The 22,018-nt window shown below is 46.7% G+C and overlaps 1 protein-coding gene across 3 annotated transcripts; it reads right to left on the reverse strand.

Annotated features, from left to right (window-relative positions):
- Positions 1 to 383: 383 nt before the first annotated feature.
- Positions 384 to 20,904, reverse strand: TCEA2 (transcription elongation factor A2). 3 transcript variants are annotated; one of them, XM_083619114.1, is made up of 11 exons: positions 20,615 to 20,788; positions 18,805 to 18,833; positions 16,578 to 16,640; positions 15,430 to 15,535; positions 14,662 to 14,752; positions 6,338 to 6,471; positions 5,927 to 5,983; positions 4,671 to 4,825; positions 2,422 to 2,568; positions 1,847 to 1,918; positions 384 to 720 (listed from the first exon to the last, which is right to left on the reverse strand). In XM_083619114.1, the coding sequence occupies exons 2-11, from the start codon at positions 18,817 to 18,819 to the stop codon at positions 712 to 714; spliced, it is 849 nt and encodes a 282-aa protein (XP_083475240.1). In that variant the 5' UTR covers positions 18,820 to 18,833; positions 20,615 to 20,788; the 3' UTR covers positions 384 to 711. The 3 variants fall into 3 exon arrangements, with proteins under 3 accessions (XP_083475240.1, XP_083475239.1, XP_083475241.1); XM_083619113.1 differs by lacking the exon at positions 18,805 to 18,833 and having other exon boundaries at positions 20,615 to 20,904; XM_083619115.1 differs by lacking the exons at positions 18,805 to 18,833; positions 20,615 to 20,788 and adding an exon at positions 18,546 to 18,567.
- Between the last annotated feature and the right edge of the window lie 1,114 nt (positions 20,905 to 22,018).

Consider the following 22,018-nt stretch of genomic DNA (forward strand, 5'->3'; position numbering starts at 1 on the left):
ATTCGGTGTGCTTTGTTGCTCTGAATCCATCCCCCTCACACACCTTTCCTTTGCAACACCTCTTCTGAGCCGTCTTGCCATACAGCCTGGTTCTGGGAGAAGATCTGCTTTGAAACTGGTTTCATTGTCACCCCCACCCCAAAAGGAACTCCTTATGGGTTGTGGTCTGGCAAGCGTGCGGAGGTGTCTTGACTAAGAATTGCCCATAGAATTTTATTCCATAGACATAAGCTTTGGTTGCAGTGGCTGCTAATTTGGCTTCCCTTCTCCTGCCTCTGTGCTAACAGAGTGAGGCGGATGTTCATTTCAGCTTTTGAGAGAGGGCACAAGAAAGGAAAGTCGGAAGAAGCTACCGTACGCTCAAAACGAGACACCTGGCCAAATTTCTTTTTAAAAAAACTAAAACCAAAAAAAATGTTTAATACTGTTCCAGACCCTCACAAAATACTGATTCAGGATGAGAAACTCCAAAGGTGGTCAAGTCCACACAAATTCTCCATCCGGCCCCCTCCCAGCCTCCAACCCCGGCTGCTGCTCTTTCCAGAGGTGTGCAGGCAGCCGGGACCTCCTCTCCCCGGATGATGTACAGAGCACAAAGCAAACTTGGCGACAAAAAACAGTACAAAAGTTGCTGGCGGTGTTGGGGGGAATGTATGGCAGAGATCCGGCCTAGCGTTGGCGGCTGCAACTGATGCCCTGGTCCAGGATGTCTCAGCAGAACTGCAAGAAGTTGGTAGGATTGGAAAGAGTCAACCAAAATGCCTCTGATTTTACCCCAAAACACAGAAGCAGCAGAGAGGGCTCTCTGCAGAATGACCGGATTTGATTTTCTTGCTGCTGCGCAGTATTGGCAAGGGAGGGAAGGAACTCGGGAAGACAGAGAGGGCTGACAGGGCAAGGAGAATGGCCTGAGAGCTGTGGTTTTTTAAATTGAAAAAAGTCACACCTTGCCTACTGGAATCCCATTGCAGCCATTACATGTCATGGACTACAAACCTTTAAGGCGGCATGCTGAGGTCAGACTGAACACAGTACTTCTGTCTGCCTTCCGTATGTTGGACTACAACTCCCATCATCCCTGAGCACTGGCCATGCTGACTGGGGCTGATGGGAGTTAACAGTCCATCAATGTGTGCAGGGCAATGCATTGGCTAGCCCTGCTATAGACAGAGAGAGAGGCAGAGAGTCCTCAGTTAAAGATTAACAAAGAGACCGAGCCACAGGAGCTCCATTAAAAGTGGTCTCAATATGAACATTATTGAAAATACAAGCTGGGGTCACTGCGTAGCAGCAAACACGGGCCAATCTGTAAACAACAATCCAATTCAGATGATAATAGTGCATGTGAACTATAAAACAATTATCCAAACAGCACGGGACAAGATCTACCGTATTTTTTGCTCTATAAGACTCACTTTTTCCCTCGTAAAAAGTAAGGGGAAATGTGTGTGCGTCTTATGGAGCGAACGCAGGCTGCGCAGCTATCCCAGAAGTCAGAACAGCAAGAGGGATCGCTGCTTTCGCTGCACAGCGATCCCTCTTGCAGTTCTGGCTTCTGAGATTCAGAATATTTTTTTTCTTGTTTTCCTCCTCCAAAAACTAGGTGCGTCTTGTGGTCTGGTGCTTCTCATAGAGCAAAAAATACGTTATATGATCTATGCATATTCTCCAAGTGTCTGAAGGAGTACAAAGCAACACTGGAGAGCTCATCCTACGTTGTTCGGGGAATTGTTTTATTCTTCACACGTGCAATTTCATCCGGAGAAGAGGTTGGTGGAAGACGCCGTGATGGAACTGCAGGTTTTGCCCTTAGGTCAAATAAATACAGGGAGTCAGGCATGCTTACCTTCCAGCGGTTCCCACACTCATTGCACACAACAAAAGTGGTCATTGGCTCGTCTGAACTGCGGGTTTGCACCTGTGTTGAAGGAAGGAAACACCCAAGGGTGAGTGAGTTTGGTACTGCTGGTCTCCAAGGCTTGCCCTGTAGCAATCTTTCCGCATCACCTCCCATCATCTGCCCTTGCTTGTTTGCCCGCCACTCATTTTAGAATTGAAAACTGGTGCTCTAGCCAGCAGCAGCTCCACAAAAACTTGTTCTGAGGATTTTGGGGAGGGGTGAGGAGGCTTCCCCGCTATTAGCAAAGCTACCAATTACAACCCGTCCTGATGTTGCCAGGGATGGAAGAAAACCCAAACAATCCTCTCACTTCCATCAGTAGAAGCGGACAGCTGTATTGTCCTTTCCCTCAACTGGCCTGGTACAAATCTGGACCCAATCCTGACGGGAACTGATCCTTCCACGGAGAAGCTGAAGACCCTCACCTCTCAGTGGATTTCATGAAATGAGGGGGTGTTCAGGACCTCAAGAAGCAAACCAGCAGGTCTTTCAGGGTGCCCTGTGCACACCTGGAGTCTCACCTGAGTGTAGGTGCAGTTCTTTTTCTTGCACTTCCCGCAGGTGAAGAGGTCGGTCTGGGTCCCTCCCGTCTTGGCCATCTGATGCTCCCGGATGGCCTCCTTCGTCATGGCTTTCCGGATTTCTTTCAGCTCATTGCTGGCCATTTCCTTTCAGGGAAATAAGATAAGAGCACCTGCTCAGTTTGGCTTTCTCTCTCTCTCTCTCTCTTTTTTTTAAAAAGAGTGCTGCTTTATTTAGAATTCAACAATAACAAAGGGAAAAACCACAGTAATTGCTACATCAATTCATTACAATTAACCAATTTTAACAATATATAAATAGTAATAGAAAAATTACACAACATCACTTTTAACTTACTGAAGTTTTCATATTACACTTTTATCTCTTTATCTCTCTCTCAACAAATCAAAAAGACCAAGAAAGGAGGCACAAAAAAAAAGAAGAGGAAAAAGAAAGGGGGGGAGAAAATAAAAAAGGGAGGAGGAAAAAAACATACAAAATAAACACATTTGACTTCCGATTAGACTCATTGTGTTATTATTTCTACTATTTTTTCACACAGTTCCAAATTATTGTATTGTTTTGTTTTCATCAGATATCAAAAAACATTATATTTGTTGTTTTACAAGGATCATTCTGTTTCTGCCAGGAGATATTTGTTATTGTAATGTTTTTCCAGATACTCTTTAAAGATTTTCCATTCTTTCTGAACTTTCTGTTTTAGATAACCTCTAATTCTCCCTGTGCTCAGTTTGGCTTTCTCAGTTTGCACACTAGTGAGCTGCATTTCCACCAAACGTGTTCAAAGACACTCTATAATGAACTTTTGTCCCACACGGTCATCAGAAACCGTGGAGCAAATGAGCTCCCACCTGAAAGAGCTATGATCTTAACCTTTTTGGTTCCACGGTACAGCAGGAAGAGGAGGAACTGAGAGGGGGAAAGCGGCAGTTTTAAACAACAGCAGAAGCTTGAATAAAACAGAGTTTGGAAGACACTGGTGGTGGTGGGAGGAGGCAGATTAAAACAAGGTTTGAGTACGGCACAAGGGGGATTGGGAAAGGCTCTGCTGTGTTCGATTCTGCATTGTTACCATCACTGCTATTTCTCCTTGTTAAAATTGTTTAAAAGATGCACACACACAACCAATCAGTCCTTCCTTGCTTTACTCAAGCTTCTGCTGCTGTTTAAAACCACTTTTCCTCTCAGTGGGGCAATGGTCACACACAGAGAGAGACCCCTCTTCCTTGCCACCAAGGCCTTCCCTTAAACCCCCTCCCCACACTTACGGCAGACATGAGTTTCCTCCTTCCTGTCCCTTCCTCTGTCCCCTGCCTACCTTTAGAAATGGACAATGAAAACAGAATGAGGCTGGACCCGGGCAAATATAGTATAGAGGCAACCCAAGGAGAATAAAATACAGAGTGAGGAATTCAGTGTGCTGCTACAAACATCCCATCAGTACAGCATCTCTGCTTGCCTCATGGAGACATGTGGCTCTGGGGTTCTCCCACCCACCCCAGAGCCAATGGGGGGGGGAATGGGGAGGGAGGGGGCAGAAAGTCCAGCAGAGCTAGCAGAAGTTCTTGCAAGGGCTTCCACTAATAATAATAATAAATTTTATTTATACCCCGCCCTCCCCAGCCAAGACAAGGGCTCAGGGCGGCTAACACCTGGTATAAAAACAAATTGATTGAAATGCAACTTAAAAACAAGATTAAAATACAATATTAAAACATTAAAATATTACAATACAGCCTCATTTCAATGGAAACTCAAATCAAAAACTTTTTGGGGGATAAAAACGTCAAGTCTTCACCAAGGCTAACTTTCCCGACTGGTCCTACATGGGCCAGAAAAAAGCCAGGGAAGTCCCCAAATAGGAGTTCCATCATAGGAGGGGAAAGGAAAAAAGAAGAGGGGGGAGGGAATCAAATTGATTCCAAGCTGAAGGCCAGGCCCGAGCCTCTAGTTGTGAGTCCCACACCTTAAAATACATACTTTATCCTTTTAAGGTTTTCTCCTGAGGATGCATGTCAGAGCTGGCCCAAAGCATTTGACCCCTCTGCAAAGGCCTTTCCCCTCTGTTTATAGACAGTAATTTTAACCCTACACTGGATATTCTTCCTTATCAACGGCAGCCGTTTAGAATTTTGGTAACAGAACTGCATCTTTGTAAGATCAGGCTGTTTAGTAGACTGGGGCAAGTCTCACTGGGTTTTTCAGGCTATGTAACCGTCCATCTCACCTCTGAGGTCATCACTGCAATTTGCTCTGCACTGATCACTCCACACAAGACATTCTTTCGGAGGTCAGGATTCTTGGAGTCCTTGAGGTTGGAGATGCGGCTCCTGACCCGGTTCTTGTACTTCAAATCTGTGTTCTTGACATCTTGGTATATAAGTTCAAAAGCCGTTAAGGAGCACCACCATCAGGTTGCCTTTGCCCCAGCTCCAAACATGCTAGCCTGACAGTCCAAACCAAGGTTTGGGTATCATGGAGAGCTCTGCATCAGCAGAGGAGTCCTAGGACCTTGAGGATGGAAGAGATCACCTTGGAAGTCCCTCTGCCAGGCACCTTCAAAAATTAAGAGGGGGGAGACTGCCAAGTGACCAGGAATCCTACATTCCCTGCTCCTGAGGTTTCCTAGCCCACATTCTCCTCTCTGGGAGCTCTCTCAGCACCTTTACTACAACACCTTTACTACAACATCCTTCACAGGACAGTAGAGAACCCATAGCCCAGGGGCTGGGAACAGGATCCAGCCTAACCCCCACAGGCCAAATTTGACTACCCATCTGTCAATCGGCTGATATTACAATGATGGCAGGCGACACAGGACTCTGGAGGCCCGACAATCAGCTGATTGTTACTTGAAAGAGTCGTGCAAACCTCTTTGCCAGACCCTTACTAAGAGCCCTGCACTGCCTCGTGAAGTCCCAACAATCAGCTGACAGTCTGTGCTTTGGAAGGAAGGTGTGTGATGCTTCTGCAGTACCACCAATCGGCTGATCAAGACTTCGGAAGCACTGAGATGGCTGGTCTGGGATCTGAACTTGGGGTCTGCAGCACTTCCAGAGCCCCAGCCCAGGCAGCTTTTGATCTGCCCACATGGCACCAGGTGATTGGCAGGTGGGTGTGGCTTGATCAAAATGGCTTGGTGGGCCAAATTATTATTCTTATTACATTGTAGATGTCCAGCCTCTCGAGTTAAGCTCTCCTGCTGGACTTATTCTTATCTCTGGCTCCCAGAGTGTCCGTCTTGTGGTGCTCCACTGCCGTTCTGCTGTCCTGCAATTTTCTTAAATGCGAGGGATTCTTGGTAACCAGAAAAAACTACATTTCCCAGGATTCTTTGGGAGGAGGCCCTACTAAACTGCTTTTAAGTGTGTCATGGCATAGAGAGAGTTTAAAGTGTGAGGTTTGGGAGTTTGCCTTTGAAATAACGGCTGCCCAGAAATCCCCTATGCCTCCTTTCCGATGCTACAAACAAAGCAAGGATATATTCTTCAATCTGGCCTGCAAGCTGCTCACAGTTGGCACCGATGGTCACATAGTCATCTGTGAAGAAACAAGAAAACTGAAAGGTAGCCTAGACTACATTCCCTAAGCAAGCCGTTGCCTTCACATTTCGGCACCAGGTTCCCACTGCACTGAACCAGAGACTCACATTTAATGCAGTGTGCCCATCGGTGCCATTTGTCTACATACAAAGTTATGGGGTTGGACTAGATGACCCCTGCGGGTCCCTTCCAAGTCTATGATTCTGTGAAAGCTCAGAATTTACTAGTGCTCGCTATGAACACCAGCAAACACGGGCTGTTTTGAAAAGGGCACAGATTCAGGAAGGCAAGGAAGACAACGCTGATGGAAAGGAGAAGAGGGGAGGGAAAGACTCGCTCCTTTGCTCCTTACTGTCCGTCTGCAGAGCGGAGGTCAGCATTTCTCTGCATTTGTTGCGCACCGTATCGCACGTGACAGGCACTGGTGGGAAGGTGGTGATCTTGGGCGTGGTGGGGGTCTTCGGTGGGTCCTGCCTTTTGGCGGAGCTGGAAGAGAAAGGAAGCTGGTCAAAATTTCTCTGCTCATTTTGTAGAAGTCAAATTGTGAAAGTCTAGGAGGAAGGTGGGCTTGCAGCTGGTAAAGGACCCCTGGACGGTTAAGCCCAGTCAAAGGCGACTATGGGATTGCGCCGCTCATCTCGCTTACAGGTCGAGGGACCCGGTGTTTGTCCAGAGACAGATTTTTCCGGTTTATGTGGCCAGCATGACTAAACCGCTTCTGGCGCAACAGAACACGGTGATGGAAACCAGAGCAGACAGAAATGCCTTTTTACCTTCCCGCCACAGCGGTACCTATTTATCTACTTGCACTGGAGTGCTAGGTTGGCAGGAGCTGGGACAGAGCAACAGGGATTCGAACCGCCAACCTTCTGATTGTGCAAGCTCAAGAGGCTCAGTGGTTTAGACCACAGCGCCACCCGCGTCCCAGTTGGAGGGGGGTTCTGAGTGAGAATTCAGACCAGCCTTTGACGTCCTTGAACCATCCAACTGATTTGGATTGCATCTCCCTGACTGGGGCTGATGGGAGTTATAGCACTGGTTTGGCAAAGGCTGATTTTGAGTTCACACAAGCTTTGGACAATCCAAAACCTTGAGAAACCAGTGCAAACAGATGTAGAGTTTCTTAGCTGTTAAGCTTTTGTCCGCATCCACTGGTCAAAAAACTGCCGAGTTCCTTTATAGCTGTGGTGTCCATTCTAGCCTCTTAATTTGTGCTGCACTAACTGTACTTCCAGACACAGCACAAAGGTAGCCTTATTATAGCACAATATTACAAGGTAGCCAACACCCCACATTTCTGGAACTGGAACCAGTTCAGAACGTGCACAGCCTCTCCTGATTCAGACATTGCAGAAAAATACTGATGGAGTCTCACCCCAAATCTCCTCATAATTGCTTTCAATGATTTCATCTAGATCAGGGGTGAGGAATCTTTCCCTCTAGAGCTTACACGCAATTGAGCATTTTCAACCATGAAACAGTGTTCTGGAAACAGTGTGAAGCATATTTCTAAAAATAATTTTATTATTTATATAATGCCCATCTTGACTGGGTTGCCCCAGCCACTCTGGGCAGCTCCCAACAATAAATCTCTCTCTCTCTCTCTCTCTCTCTCTCTCTCTCTCTCTCTCTCTCTTCTCTCTCACACACAGAGTTTTTTAAGAAGAGCATGGGTGGCCATGTGGGGGAAGAGGTACCCCAGGGCTAGGGATGGGATTGCTGAGTTTCTGCACCCTCTTCAAACTATTCCCAGGAACTTTTGGGGGATGGCCAGGTTCATGGCATGCTGCTAAAATGACCAGGGGCTCAGAGGTCCCCTCCAGCCAACTGTATGGCTTGCACTGAAGCTTTCTGTGCACAAACAGCACAGCTTTCCGGCTGCACAACAGAACATCACCTTCCCCAAGCAGTTCCTCCTGTGCCCTTAAATTTGATCTGTAGAATCCAGAGACTCCCATGGAGCAATTTTGGGGGTGTACTGGGGGGGGGACTGTAGGAGGGAAAGAGGAAAGCGAGTTCCTGTTGCACGAGCAGAAGTCTGTTTGTGCAACGCTGGATTCTGCCCTATGGGTATATCTGCGCTACAGATTTTTAAGTGACTTAATCAGCATTACTTTTTCCCAGGGAGTCCTGGGAAGTGGAGCACTGAGCAGGTCTATGGAGGAGATTGTAGAGTCCTCTGCACGCTCATCAAACCAATTCCCAGTATGAAATCAGAGAAGTCTCCTTGGCAGGTATGCTCTGCAATTCCCTCGCCCACTTCTGCTATAGCCATTTTTGCTTTGTTTCATTCCCACAGAAAGCAGGAACGTGAACAAAGGTCTGTAAGCATTTATCCCTCTTGCAAACCATGTCAAGAGCTCCCAATCTGGGGACTCCCTCCCACACTCTCACGGCACCTGGGATGAGATTTAGAACACCCCTGATATGCTTATTTCCTCGTGGCATCAACGTTAGCTCCCATCCTAGAATCATGAGAGTTGGAAGGGACCCTAAGGGTCATCCAGTCCAACCCACTGCAATGCAGGAAAATGCAAGTTATCCCTTACAGGGAACGAAACTGCAGCCTTGACATTACCAGCACCATGTTCTAACCAACTGAGCTACCCAGTTGCATTAATCTTCCCATTCATCAGGTGTCGTATAGTTCCACCTTTGGCAGTGAAATGAGTGCAACAGGTTCTGTCTCTGAAATCTCCAGATAGGTTTCGGTCTCCCGTCTGAAACTGCAGAGAGCTGTTGTCAGTTAGTGTAGTGTATATCTGGCTTGCAGGCCAGATATAGCCTTCAAAGGGTTTCCACTGGCCCGCAGTTTATCCTCATTCCCCCCACCTTTAACGTCATTTCCTGCTGGTTGCAGAGGGATTTCTCTTCCTTCCTTCCCACCCAACCAGCCAACACAGAAATGCAGCAAATTGCAGGAGCAAAGGCCTAATCCTAATCAGGATCATAGCCTGTGTGCAGGTCATCCTTGCAGGGCTTGCTACCACCACCGATCAGTGGTGGCAGAAGCCTTGCTTGCTGCTTAGCAGCAGCATCTTTACCTGTACCATACCTGCCGTCACGTGTCAGGTGTGGGCCAGGTGGACGTGGTTTGGGCAATAACAGCTTTACAAATTTAACCCTGCCAGGCTTAATTTGGCCTGTGGGCAAGGCTTCCCACTGCTGCTGTAGAGGGTAATGTCTCTACACAGAGTGCTCTAGTAACTTCAGTCATGAGGGCAACCAGCTGCCATAGGTGACACCACTGAAATATGATGCATCGGAACCGGGCAAACTAAGCCCTTTGACAGCACTTTCTTCCCAGTGAATGGGTAATTTAGAGGAGCAGCCAACATACTGTGACTAGTGGACTGCCATCTCTAGAAACCAGTCACAGCATCCACCCTCTGCAATAATCTCTCAATACATTAGAAAATCCATCTGTTGGATATCTCACACAAACCTAAAAAAACACAATTTGTTACAGAGACCGGTTTGGATACTTGAGAGACTTATCCTTCTCTGTTGACTAGCAGTTTTAAAAGATGGCACTTTTACAATATATCTATGGTATTCTGACCTATATTTGCAGTGTTTCCCATTTTATTCGCAGTATCTTCCGTAAACTGCTTAGGAATGTTTGTCAGAAATGTTAAGAAATATGTAACTTTCTAAATAAAATGCGCAGGAGACATCACTACGATATCCCCATATACAAAAAAAGCCTCCACTTTCCCCTATGTCCCACTGTAATCTCTCTGTAATCCGTGGCCTCATGCTGAGATAACAAAGTTATACAGAGCTTGTTTTGATGGCTGAACCACAATCCATGTGCTTTGAAAGCAATTGCCGGGCAGCTGTAAGAAAAGGCTGCAACAGATCTCCCAATGGGAATGTCAGGTCCCAGATTACGGCCACCCAAAAGCAGTCATTTCCGCATCGCTTTCCCTGGAGCCATTCCAATAGCTTGGCTGGAACCCATAAATGCTTATTACAACATCTTGCCACCTTCTGCTAACTCAAGTCAGCACTGCTGTTTGAAGGTCCATAAAATGATATGCTCAAGGAAGCTACACACGAATGGCTGTCACTGGATTTGGGCAAGTGTAGGACTGGTACTCCAGCTCCGAGCGTGAAAACTTTTGTTGCTTCCCAAGGACAGACAGCCTACTCATAAAGCCAGCGTTCCAACCTAGTCAGAAAAACGCTGCTGCATTGAAAGCCCGTGTAGTTTGGATGGACCATCCATAATGATCTGGGCAGGATGCAGAATTGATCTGCCTATATCGCAAACAGTTAAAAAATGTCTCACTACACTTTTCTTTATGCCAAGACACAGTGGATGGGTGTGGCTCTTGAACCAGTTTATTTGCTAGTCGATCAGGGCTTGATCAGACCAGCGAATGACCCTGGGTTTTTCCACCCACCTTTTATTTTGGCCTTCCTCTACCATTGCTCAATTGAGCTGCTCTATAGGTCTCCGCGAAATTAAAAGACACCTGCTTCTTGGGAGAAAAGCAATGACAAACCTAGAAAGCATCTTAAAAAGCAGAGACATCACCTTGCCAACAAAGGTCCGTATAGTTAAAGCCATGGTTTTCCCGGTAGTGATGTGTGGAAGTGAGAGCTGAACCGTAAAGAAGGCTGATCGCTGAAGAATTGATGCTTTTGAATTATGGTGCTGGAGGAGACTCTTGAGAGTCCCATGGACTGCAAGAAGATCAAATGCATCCATTCTGAAGGAAATTAGCCCTGAGTGCTCACTGGAAGGACAGATCGTGAAGCTGAGGCTCCAATACTTTGGCCACCTCATGAGAAGAGAAGACTCCCTGGAAAAGACCCTGATGTTGGGAAAGATTGAGGGCACAAGGAGAAGGGGACGACAGAGGACGAGATGGTTGGACAGTGTTCTCAAAGCTACCAGCATGAGTTTGACCAAAGTGCGGGAGGCAGTGGAAGACAGGAGTGCCTGGCGTGCTCTGGTCCATGGGGTCACGAAGAGTCGGACACGACTAAACGACTAAACAACAACAACAAATAGGTCTCTAATTTGCACTTCCTCTCCACCAGGGCTGGGCGTTTCGGCTTTTCAACATTGTGCCTATCATCAGCCGAACATCACGATATAGTGACAAATCGTGATATTGAAAAGCAAAGGGAGGAACAAGGTGCGTCAGCCCCAGAGCCTGTGAGGCGCCAGGGTGTAACCACCTCAACTCCATCGGCAGGAGTGGCGGCAGTTTCACCTCCAGGCGCTGGCAGCAGAGGGACTTGGGAGCGACGGTGGTTTCACCAGCGCCATTGCACTCTGGCCCTCAAACCAGTCCAATACATCACCCAGGCCTACTCTCCATTTATGGCACCCTGATCCTCATTTGATTGGAGGGTGGCAGCTATACAGAGTAGCAGATGGAGCTTTCAGCCCCATAGTTTGATCACAGCCAACAGAAACAATGTCTTTTCTTTTCTTTTTTTGTTTGATTTTACAGCGTGCAAGTTTTAAACAAACATTTCCTAACACTTCAAGGCACATGGGAATTGGCGCTCACTGGCGTTCAGAGGAGCTGTGGTTTTTAATTAAAGTAATTTGGGACAGAGGAAAACTCAAAACACACAGCTGCATTTTGTCTTAAGAAAGCCCAGTGACACTATTCTCCTGAAGAAGTCAAGTAAGTAAAGGCTTAAGCCTGAATGATAGCTGCAAGTAATGAGAGGGCTGCTACCCTACAGACCAACATAGGAACATAGTTCAGTGAAGCTAGTTCAGTGAAGTGGCTGCCCCTATGGTTCTGACCATTTCAACCTCACCAACACAATTTGGAAAAGAAAGGGTTACTTACACTGAGATAGTTGTGCATGCTCAAACCTCATGAGGATCATGTCCTTCTACAACTGATGTCTACCAGTATGAACCTAGCCTAGACATCCTCTGAATATTTCCCAACCTGACAAACTAGGAAATGGGGCAAAATAATGGAAAATCTCAACTTCTTTCCTTCCTGGTTGAACAAAATTAAGGTTCTGCCCCCTGTCACTGTGGAGAACAGTCTTAAGCTATAAAATCAGTGTCAGGTAAAGGGTCAAAATCCAGAGAGGTTTACAGAAGGCACCCAATGAGGAAGCAACCGCCAGTAGCTCTGAAGGCCGCACATCTCGTGTCCAGGAAGAAACACATCACCCCTTGCTGCAAAAGTGTCACTTGAGAATGGGCCTCATATGGAGGGCTGGTCATTTCCGACCCCTGGCTATTAGGGCTGTGTGCTGGATTCGAACGAGGCCAGAGTCAAATCAGGCATAGGTGTCAGTCCTTAAGCGCTGGAAAAGTCATGTAAAGACAGCCACAATTTCCACAGGTCAGGTTGGATTGGCCCAGAGTGATCTGTGGTTGGCAGGGGAGAAGACCTCAGGCAGGAGGAACAGGCAGGTTGGGAACAAGGCCACCTGAAAGAGGCCAGGACCTACACTGGTTAAGGTGGGCCCAGCACCACAGCTCTCCTTCCTACCTGACATGACCCCATCCCCACCTATGCAAGGACAATGCCTCAGTTCAACAGTTGTTGGATGGAGGCATAAATCCTGTGGGCTTCAAGTGCTGCTTAGCAAGAGGGGCCCACTAGGTGGCGCATCGGAAGATGGCTGACAATAACATCTCTCCGACCCACACGAGGTAATTTGGAGGCTATGATGGGGGTAATTAGCCTCCTTAACCCCCCCAGGATTGTGGGGGGGACGGCCCTTGCCTGCTGTGCCCTATACCACCCCTGAATTTGTGGGGGTGGGGGCACTAGGCACAAAGCCCTCCTGTGGGATTCCGGTACGGCTGGACGCCGTCCCTGATTCGCGCCGCTAGTTGCAAGCATCTTCAAAAGAAACAATTTGGACGAGATAAATTGCACATGCTTCAAGGAAAAAGGGGAGTAAAGACTGCTGACAGAAGAGATCTCTGATAACAAGACAAGAATAAAATATGAGAAGATACGTCAAGATACGGTATGACTGAGGGGGGAGGGGGGGAAAAACCTGCCTTCCTTTTTCTTATGTGATTTAACAAGAATCCCCTCCCCTAATGAGTCAGAAACTAAGGACTTAAGCTGTGGATTTAAGGCTGTGTGGAGATAAACTTTCGAACCAAAGCAATGTTTCAAGATGAAGCTGGAAAGCTAAGAGTTTTGGAATGACGCAGTTAAAAATGCCGTCGCCATTTTGGGAGGCATTGTTGGAGCTCTTGGGTCTGGGAGGAGAAAGAGAGAAATAGAGTTGTTTACATATCGTGGATCAACTTCTCGGTGGGACTTAAGAGTGACAAATGCCAAATTTATGATGGAAAGAGCGATGTTATCTACGAAGGAGATATATGGAAACCATCTGGACTTAGTGGAGGAACGGGAAATCCACACAGGATTATTATTTTGCTTATCAGCTTAAGGAGACTAACAGAAGAGATCGTAAAGGAAAAATAGAAATTATATGAACAAGATATGATGTGGAAACACCAAGATAAGACTGGATAGAATTATGAATTTTGTTTGGACTGATTGGGACTGATTTGGACATTAACGCAGTAATAAGATGATGATCTGAATCCCCCTTTGGATCTTGAAGTATGGGTTCCCCCAACAAAATTTAAAAATTTGGCTTTGTAATTTGGAATTTATGTGATGTGATTTAATTTGATGTGATTGGCCAGTTAATAAAAATTATTTTAAAAAAATAAATAAAATAAAAACCCATAGTCCCGCCCCCACCCCTGAATTGCTTGGGGATGATTCTAGGGTGGGGGGCTCCTGGGGCGGGGCAAATCACCCTGATCCGGGGGCCACAGGGAAGATTGCTATTAACAGTCTGGAGAAGAATGGTATCAACATAACCTGGAGCTGAGAAGTTGCGGGATTGTTGCATGACATACACTTTCTATTTAAATAGAATTTTGTCCCATTGTTCTGCTGCAGCTGAGGAAAAAAGGACAACTTCTCTTTTGGTGTCAAAACTAAGTGGAAAGTGAAAACAGGAAAGAGTCTTGTGGCACCTTAAAGACTTAACAAATATTCATGCATATTTTTATTTTATAATATATATATTATACACACACATCTGCTGAAGTGAATTGTAGTCCATGAAAGCTCATGCCATAATAAAATTTCTTAGACTTTACAGTGCCAAAAAGCATTCTGTTGCTTAAGCTGCAACAGCCTAACACAGCCACCCCGCTGGGTAAGTGCACTTGGGGGAGGGAGGAGAGTACAGGTTAATACGTGGGGGAGGGGGGCAGAACCCAAACACAAAATAAATCAACAAAAACGGAAGTGATGTTTTTATTAATAAAGGATGAGCATGAGAGAGAATAAAGGAGGAATGAAGGTGAATCAAATAATAAACAATGGTAATCAAAATAAACTCACAAAAGCCACTGTGTTTTGTAGACATTTATTTTTTTTCCATTTACAACTATAGCATTAAAAAAAAAACCACAACATGATACCACACTGATACTTCTATCTGCGACCACTATTTTCTATTCCTCACCATCATGAATTAAGGGCAGCCTTAATTTGACTATACCAAGATCAAAAAGTTTCCCATTCCAACAGGCAAAGTAGAGAAATCAAAATTAATACCCAAAATGGAACGTTAGGGGCGGGAAGAGGAATACGAGGTGCAAAAGTGCCACCTCTGGCTAACGGGAAACAATATTACCTTTGGTCTCTCGAGTCGCCACTCTCCATTGAGGAGGAAGTTGGCAAGGAGGAATTCTTTTTCTTCTCGTCACTCTTATCCTCTGAGGCATCTGAATGCAGGGGAAAGGAGCAATGGCAAAGGAAGCAAGAAGTAGAAAAAGTTAAATCAAGAGGAACTGCAATCTTCTCTGCATGGCGTTTGATCACCCTTAAGTGAGCTTCTTTAGTGGCCCGGCCCTATAAAGTTCTAAAGCAACTGTTCCTAGGACAGTGTGACTACTTGATGTGCCGACAAATCGGATCGCCTTTCCCCTTCTGTTCTGGGATCAGTCATCTGTCTGCTACACAAAGCAACCGCTAAGACCTCAGACCTCAGCTCCCATGTTTCCTCCCGAGATGCCACACTCAGAAAACAGCTTTAAATTTTAGGAGCAGGGCAAATGCTGTGACTCAGCTTACACACACAACTAGCGCAATTATGTTCTATCACCTTTCGGACTGCTTTGTGCAGGAACAAAGGTAGTTTTGTCACAAAAGCAGGCAGAGGGAGCCCCAATCCCCACCTACATGCTCATTTCAGCAACCTATGAGCCTTTGAGACTCAACCACGGGTACAAGCAAAAAAAAGGAGAGAGAGAGAGAGGAGTGGGCTGTTGCTTCCCCCCCCCTTGACAGCTGATTGACCACTAATGGCCACAGATAACTGGGGTAGACAAATCCTTGCTCCAGTCTAGGAGGGCTTATCTTACGTTCCTGAGAATCTATCCAAACATGCTTTGTCCCTCACCAAGGAGTTTCTTCCAGGCCTTGATAAGCGATTTGGCAAGTGCGATCACATCTTCGTCTGTGCTTTGCTTCCGGAGTGCATTCACAGACATCCCAATGCGAGTGGACTGCAGATTGTGAAGGAAGAAATCACCAGGTCATCATATGACCAGCTAGACAGAAATCTCCACAAGGAAACCAGTGGCCCAAACAAGTTGAAGCAGCAATAATTAAAGGCGAAGACCAAATCTCAGAAAGGATTGCACTGGCTTTACTCCATGAAACAGTAATTGTAATGCTGTGTGCTTTATAACCCTTTTATCATTCATCACAGCAAGAATTCTCCCCTCCCCTCCTTACCGCATAGGACCTTGATTTTGTTCTCCACGGCTCTGGGACATCAAGGACTTCTTACAACTAGAGACAGGACACTGTACGGCATAGTCCAAACACTAGAGCCCAGAGAGTCATGCAAAGGAACTGATAAGCAGCAGGGTCGGGACAAAAGAAAATAAGCACTCCTTCGTGCAATTTCTAGTTCAGTTAAGGAATTCATGGCCACAGAATGAAAACTAGGAGATGGAACTTTTTTTCTGTTTGGCTCAGGGAAAAAAGAGAGGTCTAGTATTGGCTTCTAGGGATAGCAGACACTGTGGGTAGATTAGATGGGCCTGGTCTGATCCGCAAAGGCAGGTTGTATTATCAGTTCGGCTACCAAACACAGAGATTGCCACCCTTTTTTTGGCCCAAGGGATGCAGTTGCCAATAGCCAACTATCCAGGGGTAGCATGTCAGAGCCTCTCGCTCCTCCTCAGCTGACCTTTGTTGAGCAACGGGGGGGGGGGTGTCACAGTCTCCTCCTAACTCATTAAATCCAATGTCTAGGTAGGGAGCAGCTGAGCATCTTGCCAACTACATATTTTTTTCTTTTTGTTGAATCTACCAAAACTGGGAGAGGATCTTGGGAGGGACGGACCATCTTAGGCCCCTGGGTCACACACCTGGAGATGGGAGTGCTTGAACTTGGGATCTTCTGCCTGCTCTACCACTGAGCTATGGTATTCCAATATGTGACCGTGCAGCCTACATAAAACAGACTAGCAGGTGTAGAGGGAGAATTCACGCTGGCAGAAGGGTAAAAGACAAATGGCATCCATCCGCATGAATTACCTGCAGCAAATCCAGAGTTATTGGCATACTTTTCAGCTCCTTCAGCAAATCCATTGCCCCTTCCTGGAAGGAAAAGGAATTCAACAAATTAACAGAAACTGACAAGCAAATTAAGTCCAAATTGCTTCTATGTGATCATCAGAAAACAGGCACAGCAAATTAAGAACGGAATTCCTCAAACAAGGTCAGTTGCGTCTAAAATCCTTTCTCGAAATGAAAGATCCCCAGCCGAACCAGCAATTTTTGTTGCAGATGACTGCAGCTGTAAACTGTGTAACATTTCACAAATCAAGATAGATTCCAACTTTTTCCACTGTGAGGGGATTTTCACTCTGGCATAGATCAGTATGTGGCTGAAAATGCAGCCATTGCAGTGTAGGAGAAAAGCATGTTTGAGATATTCATTACATGTATATAATTTAGAAAATATTTCTGCACCAGTAAAACAAGCTGGAGTTTCCAAACCCAAAGACTTTTGCATCTGTCTGGATGAGGAGAGAATCACCAATGCCAGCCAAATGGAAGGCTGGATCCACAAAAAGGGCAAGGTGGGGGTTCACAAATACCAAACAAAACAGACTTCATGAGCTGGCGGGGCTGCAGGGAATTAAAAAAAAAAAGCCTTCAAATGATTTATAGAAATTTAGAAAATGAAGTTAAATAAAACCAGAGATTTTAAATGATCTTTAATAAAGCAGTGGCACCTGGTACCCTTGAATCTGTTCCTCCGCCTCTCAATTGATGAAGGAATCTGCACAGGCTGATTTTTTTGCAGTGCTAACCAGACACACATCAGCCTGGAATCTATCAAGATTGGTCAGCAGCTCCTCTGCCTGTTCCATCAGACAGGGACTGACTTGCTCAGTTCAAAGAGTAAATATTCTGGACTCCTAGAAAAAGGAAGCTCTCTAATGACCAACTGCAAAGGCAGAGAAAGAGGCCTAACCCGACAGACTCACTGCCTTTTGATCTCTTACTCTCCATAAAGAGGGTCTGTTTCATCTCTGAAAGGGATGCAATCGCCAGAACAATCTGACAAGGAAAGAGGCCATGGAGAGCTCAATCTGAGCAAAGCTGCAAGGCCCAGGAACTACAGCAATATCCAGAATAAACAATCTGCTCTTTAACAAAGCTCAGTCCCTTTTCAGCTTTCTGAAAATCCATTCGAGCCAGGCCTCCCAGAAAAAACACAGGGAGGGCCAATTTCTGCTTTCACTGAAGGGTTTTTAATCGCTTCTTTGAATAGCAGTATGGCCAAGATAACAGTAATATCCAAGAATTGGCTTTATCCCTTAACCATGGGCCATTCTGACCCCACATAAGGCAATCCAAAAGACAAAGGCTTTTTTTGGCCACAGAAATTAGGCCAGTGAAAGATATATTGGAGCTCATATGCTATTTTGAGCATCTTTGCAAAATACAACATATATTGCAAGAAAATGAAAACTTATTGTGACTGTTTGTATTTAATAGTTTAAAACGTTTATTTTGTACACTGCCCTTGAATCAAGCCTGATGAAGAGTGGTATATGAAAATCATTTAAATAAACCAAGCCAAACAAAAACAACTCAGTCTGATTGCTACCAAGCCAGCAGGAGGACTCTCTGTTGCTCTCAAGGAGGCGGAAAAGACTGGGAACAATTAGTGCTGGAACAGTACGCATTCCTTGTATAAAGCAGTTGTCTGGGAAGGGAAAAAAATCTGCATTCTGCTCTCTGCATGGAAAGGAAATTCTAAAAAGTGGGGCACCCAGAGGAATAGGACAAGAGAAAATGGGGTGTCCTGTCCACTTTTATTTCTGGGTCCTGGCTTCAATCCTTTCCTGCCCAGCCCGCCACTTGTTACCTTGAGGGTCTAGGGCCCTCAACAGAAAAAAGGCTCCACAACCCTAGTCTGGCTGCTTTAGGAAAAAGCAAGCACGCATTTGAAGCACCCACACTCACCGCCAAATCTATACTGCTACTCACGTTTCTTCTCTCATTCACAAATGACTGCCAACTGTACAAATCAACCAACTTTGGAATGAGCAGTGCTGTCCAATCAATCCCACAGCCTGGAGTCTAGACACCCAAGATGTAGCCCCTGACATCTAGAAACAGCTCTTTGCCAAACCTGCTAAAAAGTATGCCTTATTACTTGAAGAATGGGTTCAAGTGGGAAACAACTGCTGAGAACAGAGAAATGTCGGTGTCCAGACATGGGCATGTATGAATTAAGGTAACTTACCTCAGGCAGCTCCATCTGCCATTACTCATCTATGAAGAAGTACAGGTCTTATTTCAGAAAGCGCATCATATGCACGAATCTTTTTCAGTCTGTACCTGAAAGTTAGTCTCTGCTTCAAGGCATTAAAGGGCTGAAAGAGATCTGTGTATTCTTTACAAGCAGGATTGTGCACTACAAAGTGAAGAAGCGGAATTGCAGAGGTGGTGAGAGCAGCAGCCCTCACTCTGTATGTACTGCTTTAGATCAACAGGAGTCATAGCTGTCAACGTTTCCCTTTTTTAAAGGGAAATTCCCTTATTCCGAATAGGATTCCTCGCCAGAAAAGGGAAAAGTTGACAGCTATGGAAGGAGTCTGTGGCCCCTTGACATGTCGTGAGACTACAGTTCGCATCTGCCCAACCAGCACAGTCAGTGGCCAGGGATGATGGGAGTTGTAGTCCAAGTAGTGCATAGGGGGCCTCAGGCACTCTCCCAACATCAGGAACCTTGAAAAGAGAAAGGGGGTGGGATTTTCTAGGTGGCGCTTACAGCTGAGCAGAGCTGTACCACTTCAGCTGGGGGGTGGGGGGAGATCACCTCAGTGAAAGCTCACCTATAAAAACGCCCTCCGCTTAAAACGTACACATAAGCAAATCCTAGCACTGGCTATACAAATTAATTTATGTTTGTACCGCTAGAGTGTTCCATCTCAGGAGCCACCCCCCCCCCACATGCCTGAAGTGGTACAGCCCACACTGCCTGACCTCTCTCTCTTAGCCTGACCTACCTCGCAGGGTTCTAGTTAAAGGTAGGAAGCCGTGTTGGTCTGCCATAGTTGAAAAAAAATAAAATTAATATATATATATATATATATATATATATATATATATTTAAAAATCCTTCCAGTAGCACCTTAGAGACCAACTAAGTTAGTTATAGGTATGAGCTTTCGTGTGCCTGTATCTGAAAAAGTGTGAATACACATGAAAGATCATACCAATAACTAACTTAGTTGGTCTCTATGGTGCTACTGGAAGGAATTTTTTTTTTAAATTTTAATTTATTTAATTTTGTTTCGACTACCTTGCAGGGTTATCGTAAGGAGGAAAAGTTGCACAACAGCCAAGGATGCGCAGGATACAAATGCAATAGGCCTGCATAAAATGAAATGAGCATATGCAAATGAGCACTGCACAGGGCCTTATTGAAGAAGAGGGGAAGGGCAACCTTTTCCAACCAAGGGAGGGGGCGTGACGAAAAGCAGCATGCAAAGCAGTAGACGGGCGCGAGGGCCGCGTGGGCGGAGCCAACTGCCGAGGAGCGCGAGGAGCGGTGGGCGGAGCCTTCAGTACCTGCAGAGGGGCAAATGGCGATGCGGGCTCCGGCCGGCGGGGCGGAGCTAAAGCCTGGGAAGAAGAAAGCGAAGGAGCGTCGGGGAGGCGACATGGGCGGGGCCAGGTCTCCGAGGGGTGGGCGGAGCTAACTCCCTCAGGGCGGCGAGGGGAACGTTGTGGGCGGGGTTAAAAAGCTGAGGGATGGGAATGCAGAGCGCGGAGGGACTGGTGGGCGGGGCCAGTCCTTCACGAGACGCGGGCGGACGGTCGCCATGGAGACCAAGGCGGAGGGGGGGGCAGGGCGCCCGCTTCCTGGTCAAAACGAAAAAACGGAGGGGTGGACAGAGCCGTTACCTGAGGAAGCTGAGGCGAAAGGCGGGGCTTTTTTTGAAAAAGGCAACGGGAGCGCGCGCGACCCACCGAGGGGCGGGGCCACGACGCTGTGTGTGTGTGTTTGGGGGAAATCTTTCAGTCAGCGGCAGAAGAGGCTCACTCACCGCGCTTTTCTTGGCGACCATCTTGTCCAGCCGCTTGGCGATACGCACGACCTCCTCCTCCCCGCCCATGGCCGCCGGCTGCTCGGCTCGCCTAGGGCGCGTCGCGATGCGGCTGAGGGAGCCGTGCCGCAGTCCGGCGGGCCGCGGTGAGGAGCCGACGAGCTCGCACGCCGCCGCCTGATTCCGCCGTGCGCGCCGGCCCGAGGCACGACGGGAGACGTAGTCCCGTCGCGCCCCAAGGGCCGCTTCAAGAGCGTGGCTCGGCGCAGGCCGGCTGCACTACCGCTCCCAGAAGCCAGCGCGCGCGGCACTGTTTTGGTCCGCGAAGCATTGTGGGAGGTGTAGTTGGGCGCTTGGCGGTCCGCCATGGTCGGCGGCTGAGCGGAGGACTACAAGCCCCATCAAGCGCCTCGGCACAGCGGCAGCTCCGAGCGGGTTGTGCGAGGCTGAGGGGAATACTAGATAGAAATATTTCGGGCGAAGACGACGACTTCTGTGTTCAATTTACGTTGTGTGGCTTCCTACGATATGTCATAACGCAACCAATAAAATTATTATTTATTTAACAAAAAGGGGGAAAGAAGAAGCACGGGGGGGGAGGGGTATGGGAACGAAGCGTCCGTGAGCAGATAAAAACGTGAAACTCAGCCCACAAAAGAAAACACGAAAAGGCATGAAAGAAAAGCACGGATATAAAAAGAATAGCACTTAGAAAAAGGGGGTCGAGGGCCGCACAACCTGACGGGGTTTTTTATTTCGTAAAATGTAGATACTGCTTGTATATTGTCATAAAATCAAATGCTTAGTAAAAACCCATTAAGACATTCAGACCCCTTCATGGATCACTGCCTTGCCGTGGCGAAGGGGCTTGAATAACTCAGAGAAGCTATGAACTATGCCGAGCAGGGCACCCAAGATGGACAGGTCATAGTGGAGAGTTTTGACCAAACGTGATCCACCTGGAGGAGGAACCGGCAAGCCGCTCCAGTATCCCTGCCAAGAAAACTCCATGGACAAAGACAACAGGTGATGGGATGCCTTTAAATAAAAAAGAAAGGGGGAGATGATGGGATGCTATGATTCTATACATGACTGTGGCCTGATGGGAAGTCTTACTATATTAATCATTAGTTATAATTTAATTAGGAGGTTTTCATGCCTGTCTAGTTCTGTGCTCCCTTTCCCAGCCTTTAATCTATCGGTGATTAATGCCTATATGCAACCCTTTGCTTTGTACTTGTGTTAACCAATCAGCAACAATCACGTATGTGGCAATGCTGTAATATTCAATAAAAGAGGCTCCTCGAGACTTGCTCAGGAGATGCCTCCCAGATGACACTCGCTACCTGTCTGTCGTTATTTCAACCCAACAAACAGGCATATAAAAGTTATGACGCTGGAAGA

This window comes from Podarcis filfolensis (assembly GCF_964270895.1).
Source record: "Podarcis filfolensis genome assembly, chromosome: 6".
Lineage (NCBI taxonomy): Eukaryota > Metazoa > Chordata > Lepidosauria > Squamata > Lacertidae > Podarcis > Podarcis filfolensis.

Coding starts and splice junctions, on each gene's coding strand:
- TCEA2 (XM_083619113.1), bottom strand. CDS start 20,683: ATGGGCGGGGAGGAGGAGGTCGTGCGTATCGCCAAGCGGCTGGACAAG. Junction 6,472..14,661: donor GGCGACTCGAGAGACCAAAG/GTAATATTGTTT, acceptor TTTCTCTTCCAG/CTCCGCCAAAAGGCAGGACC. Junction 4,826..5,926: donor TGCAGGCCAGATTGAAGAAT/ATATCCTTGCTT, acceptor CGGCTTTTGAAC/TTATATACCAAGATGTCAAG.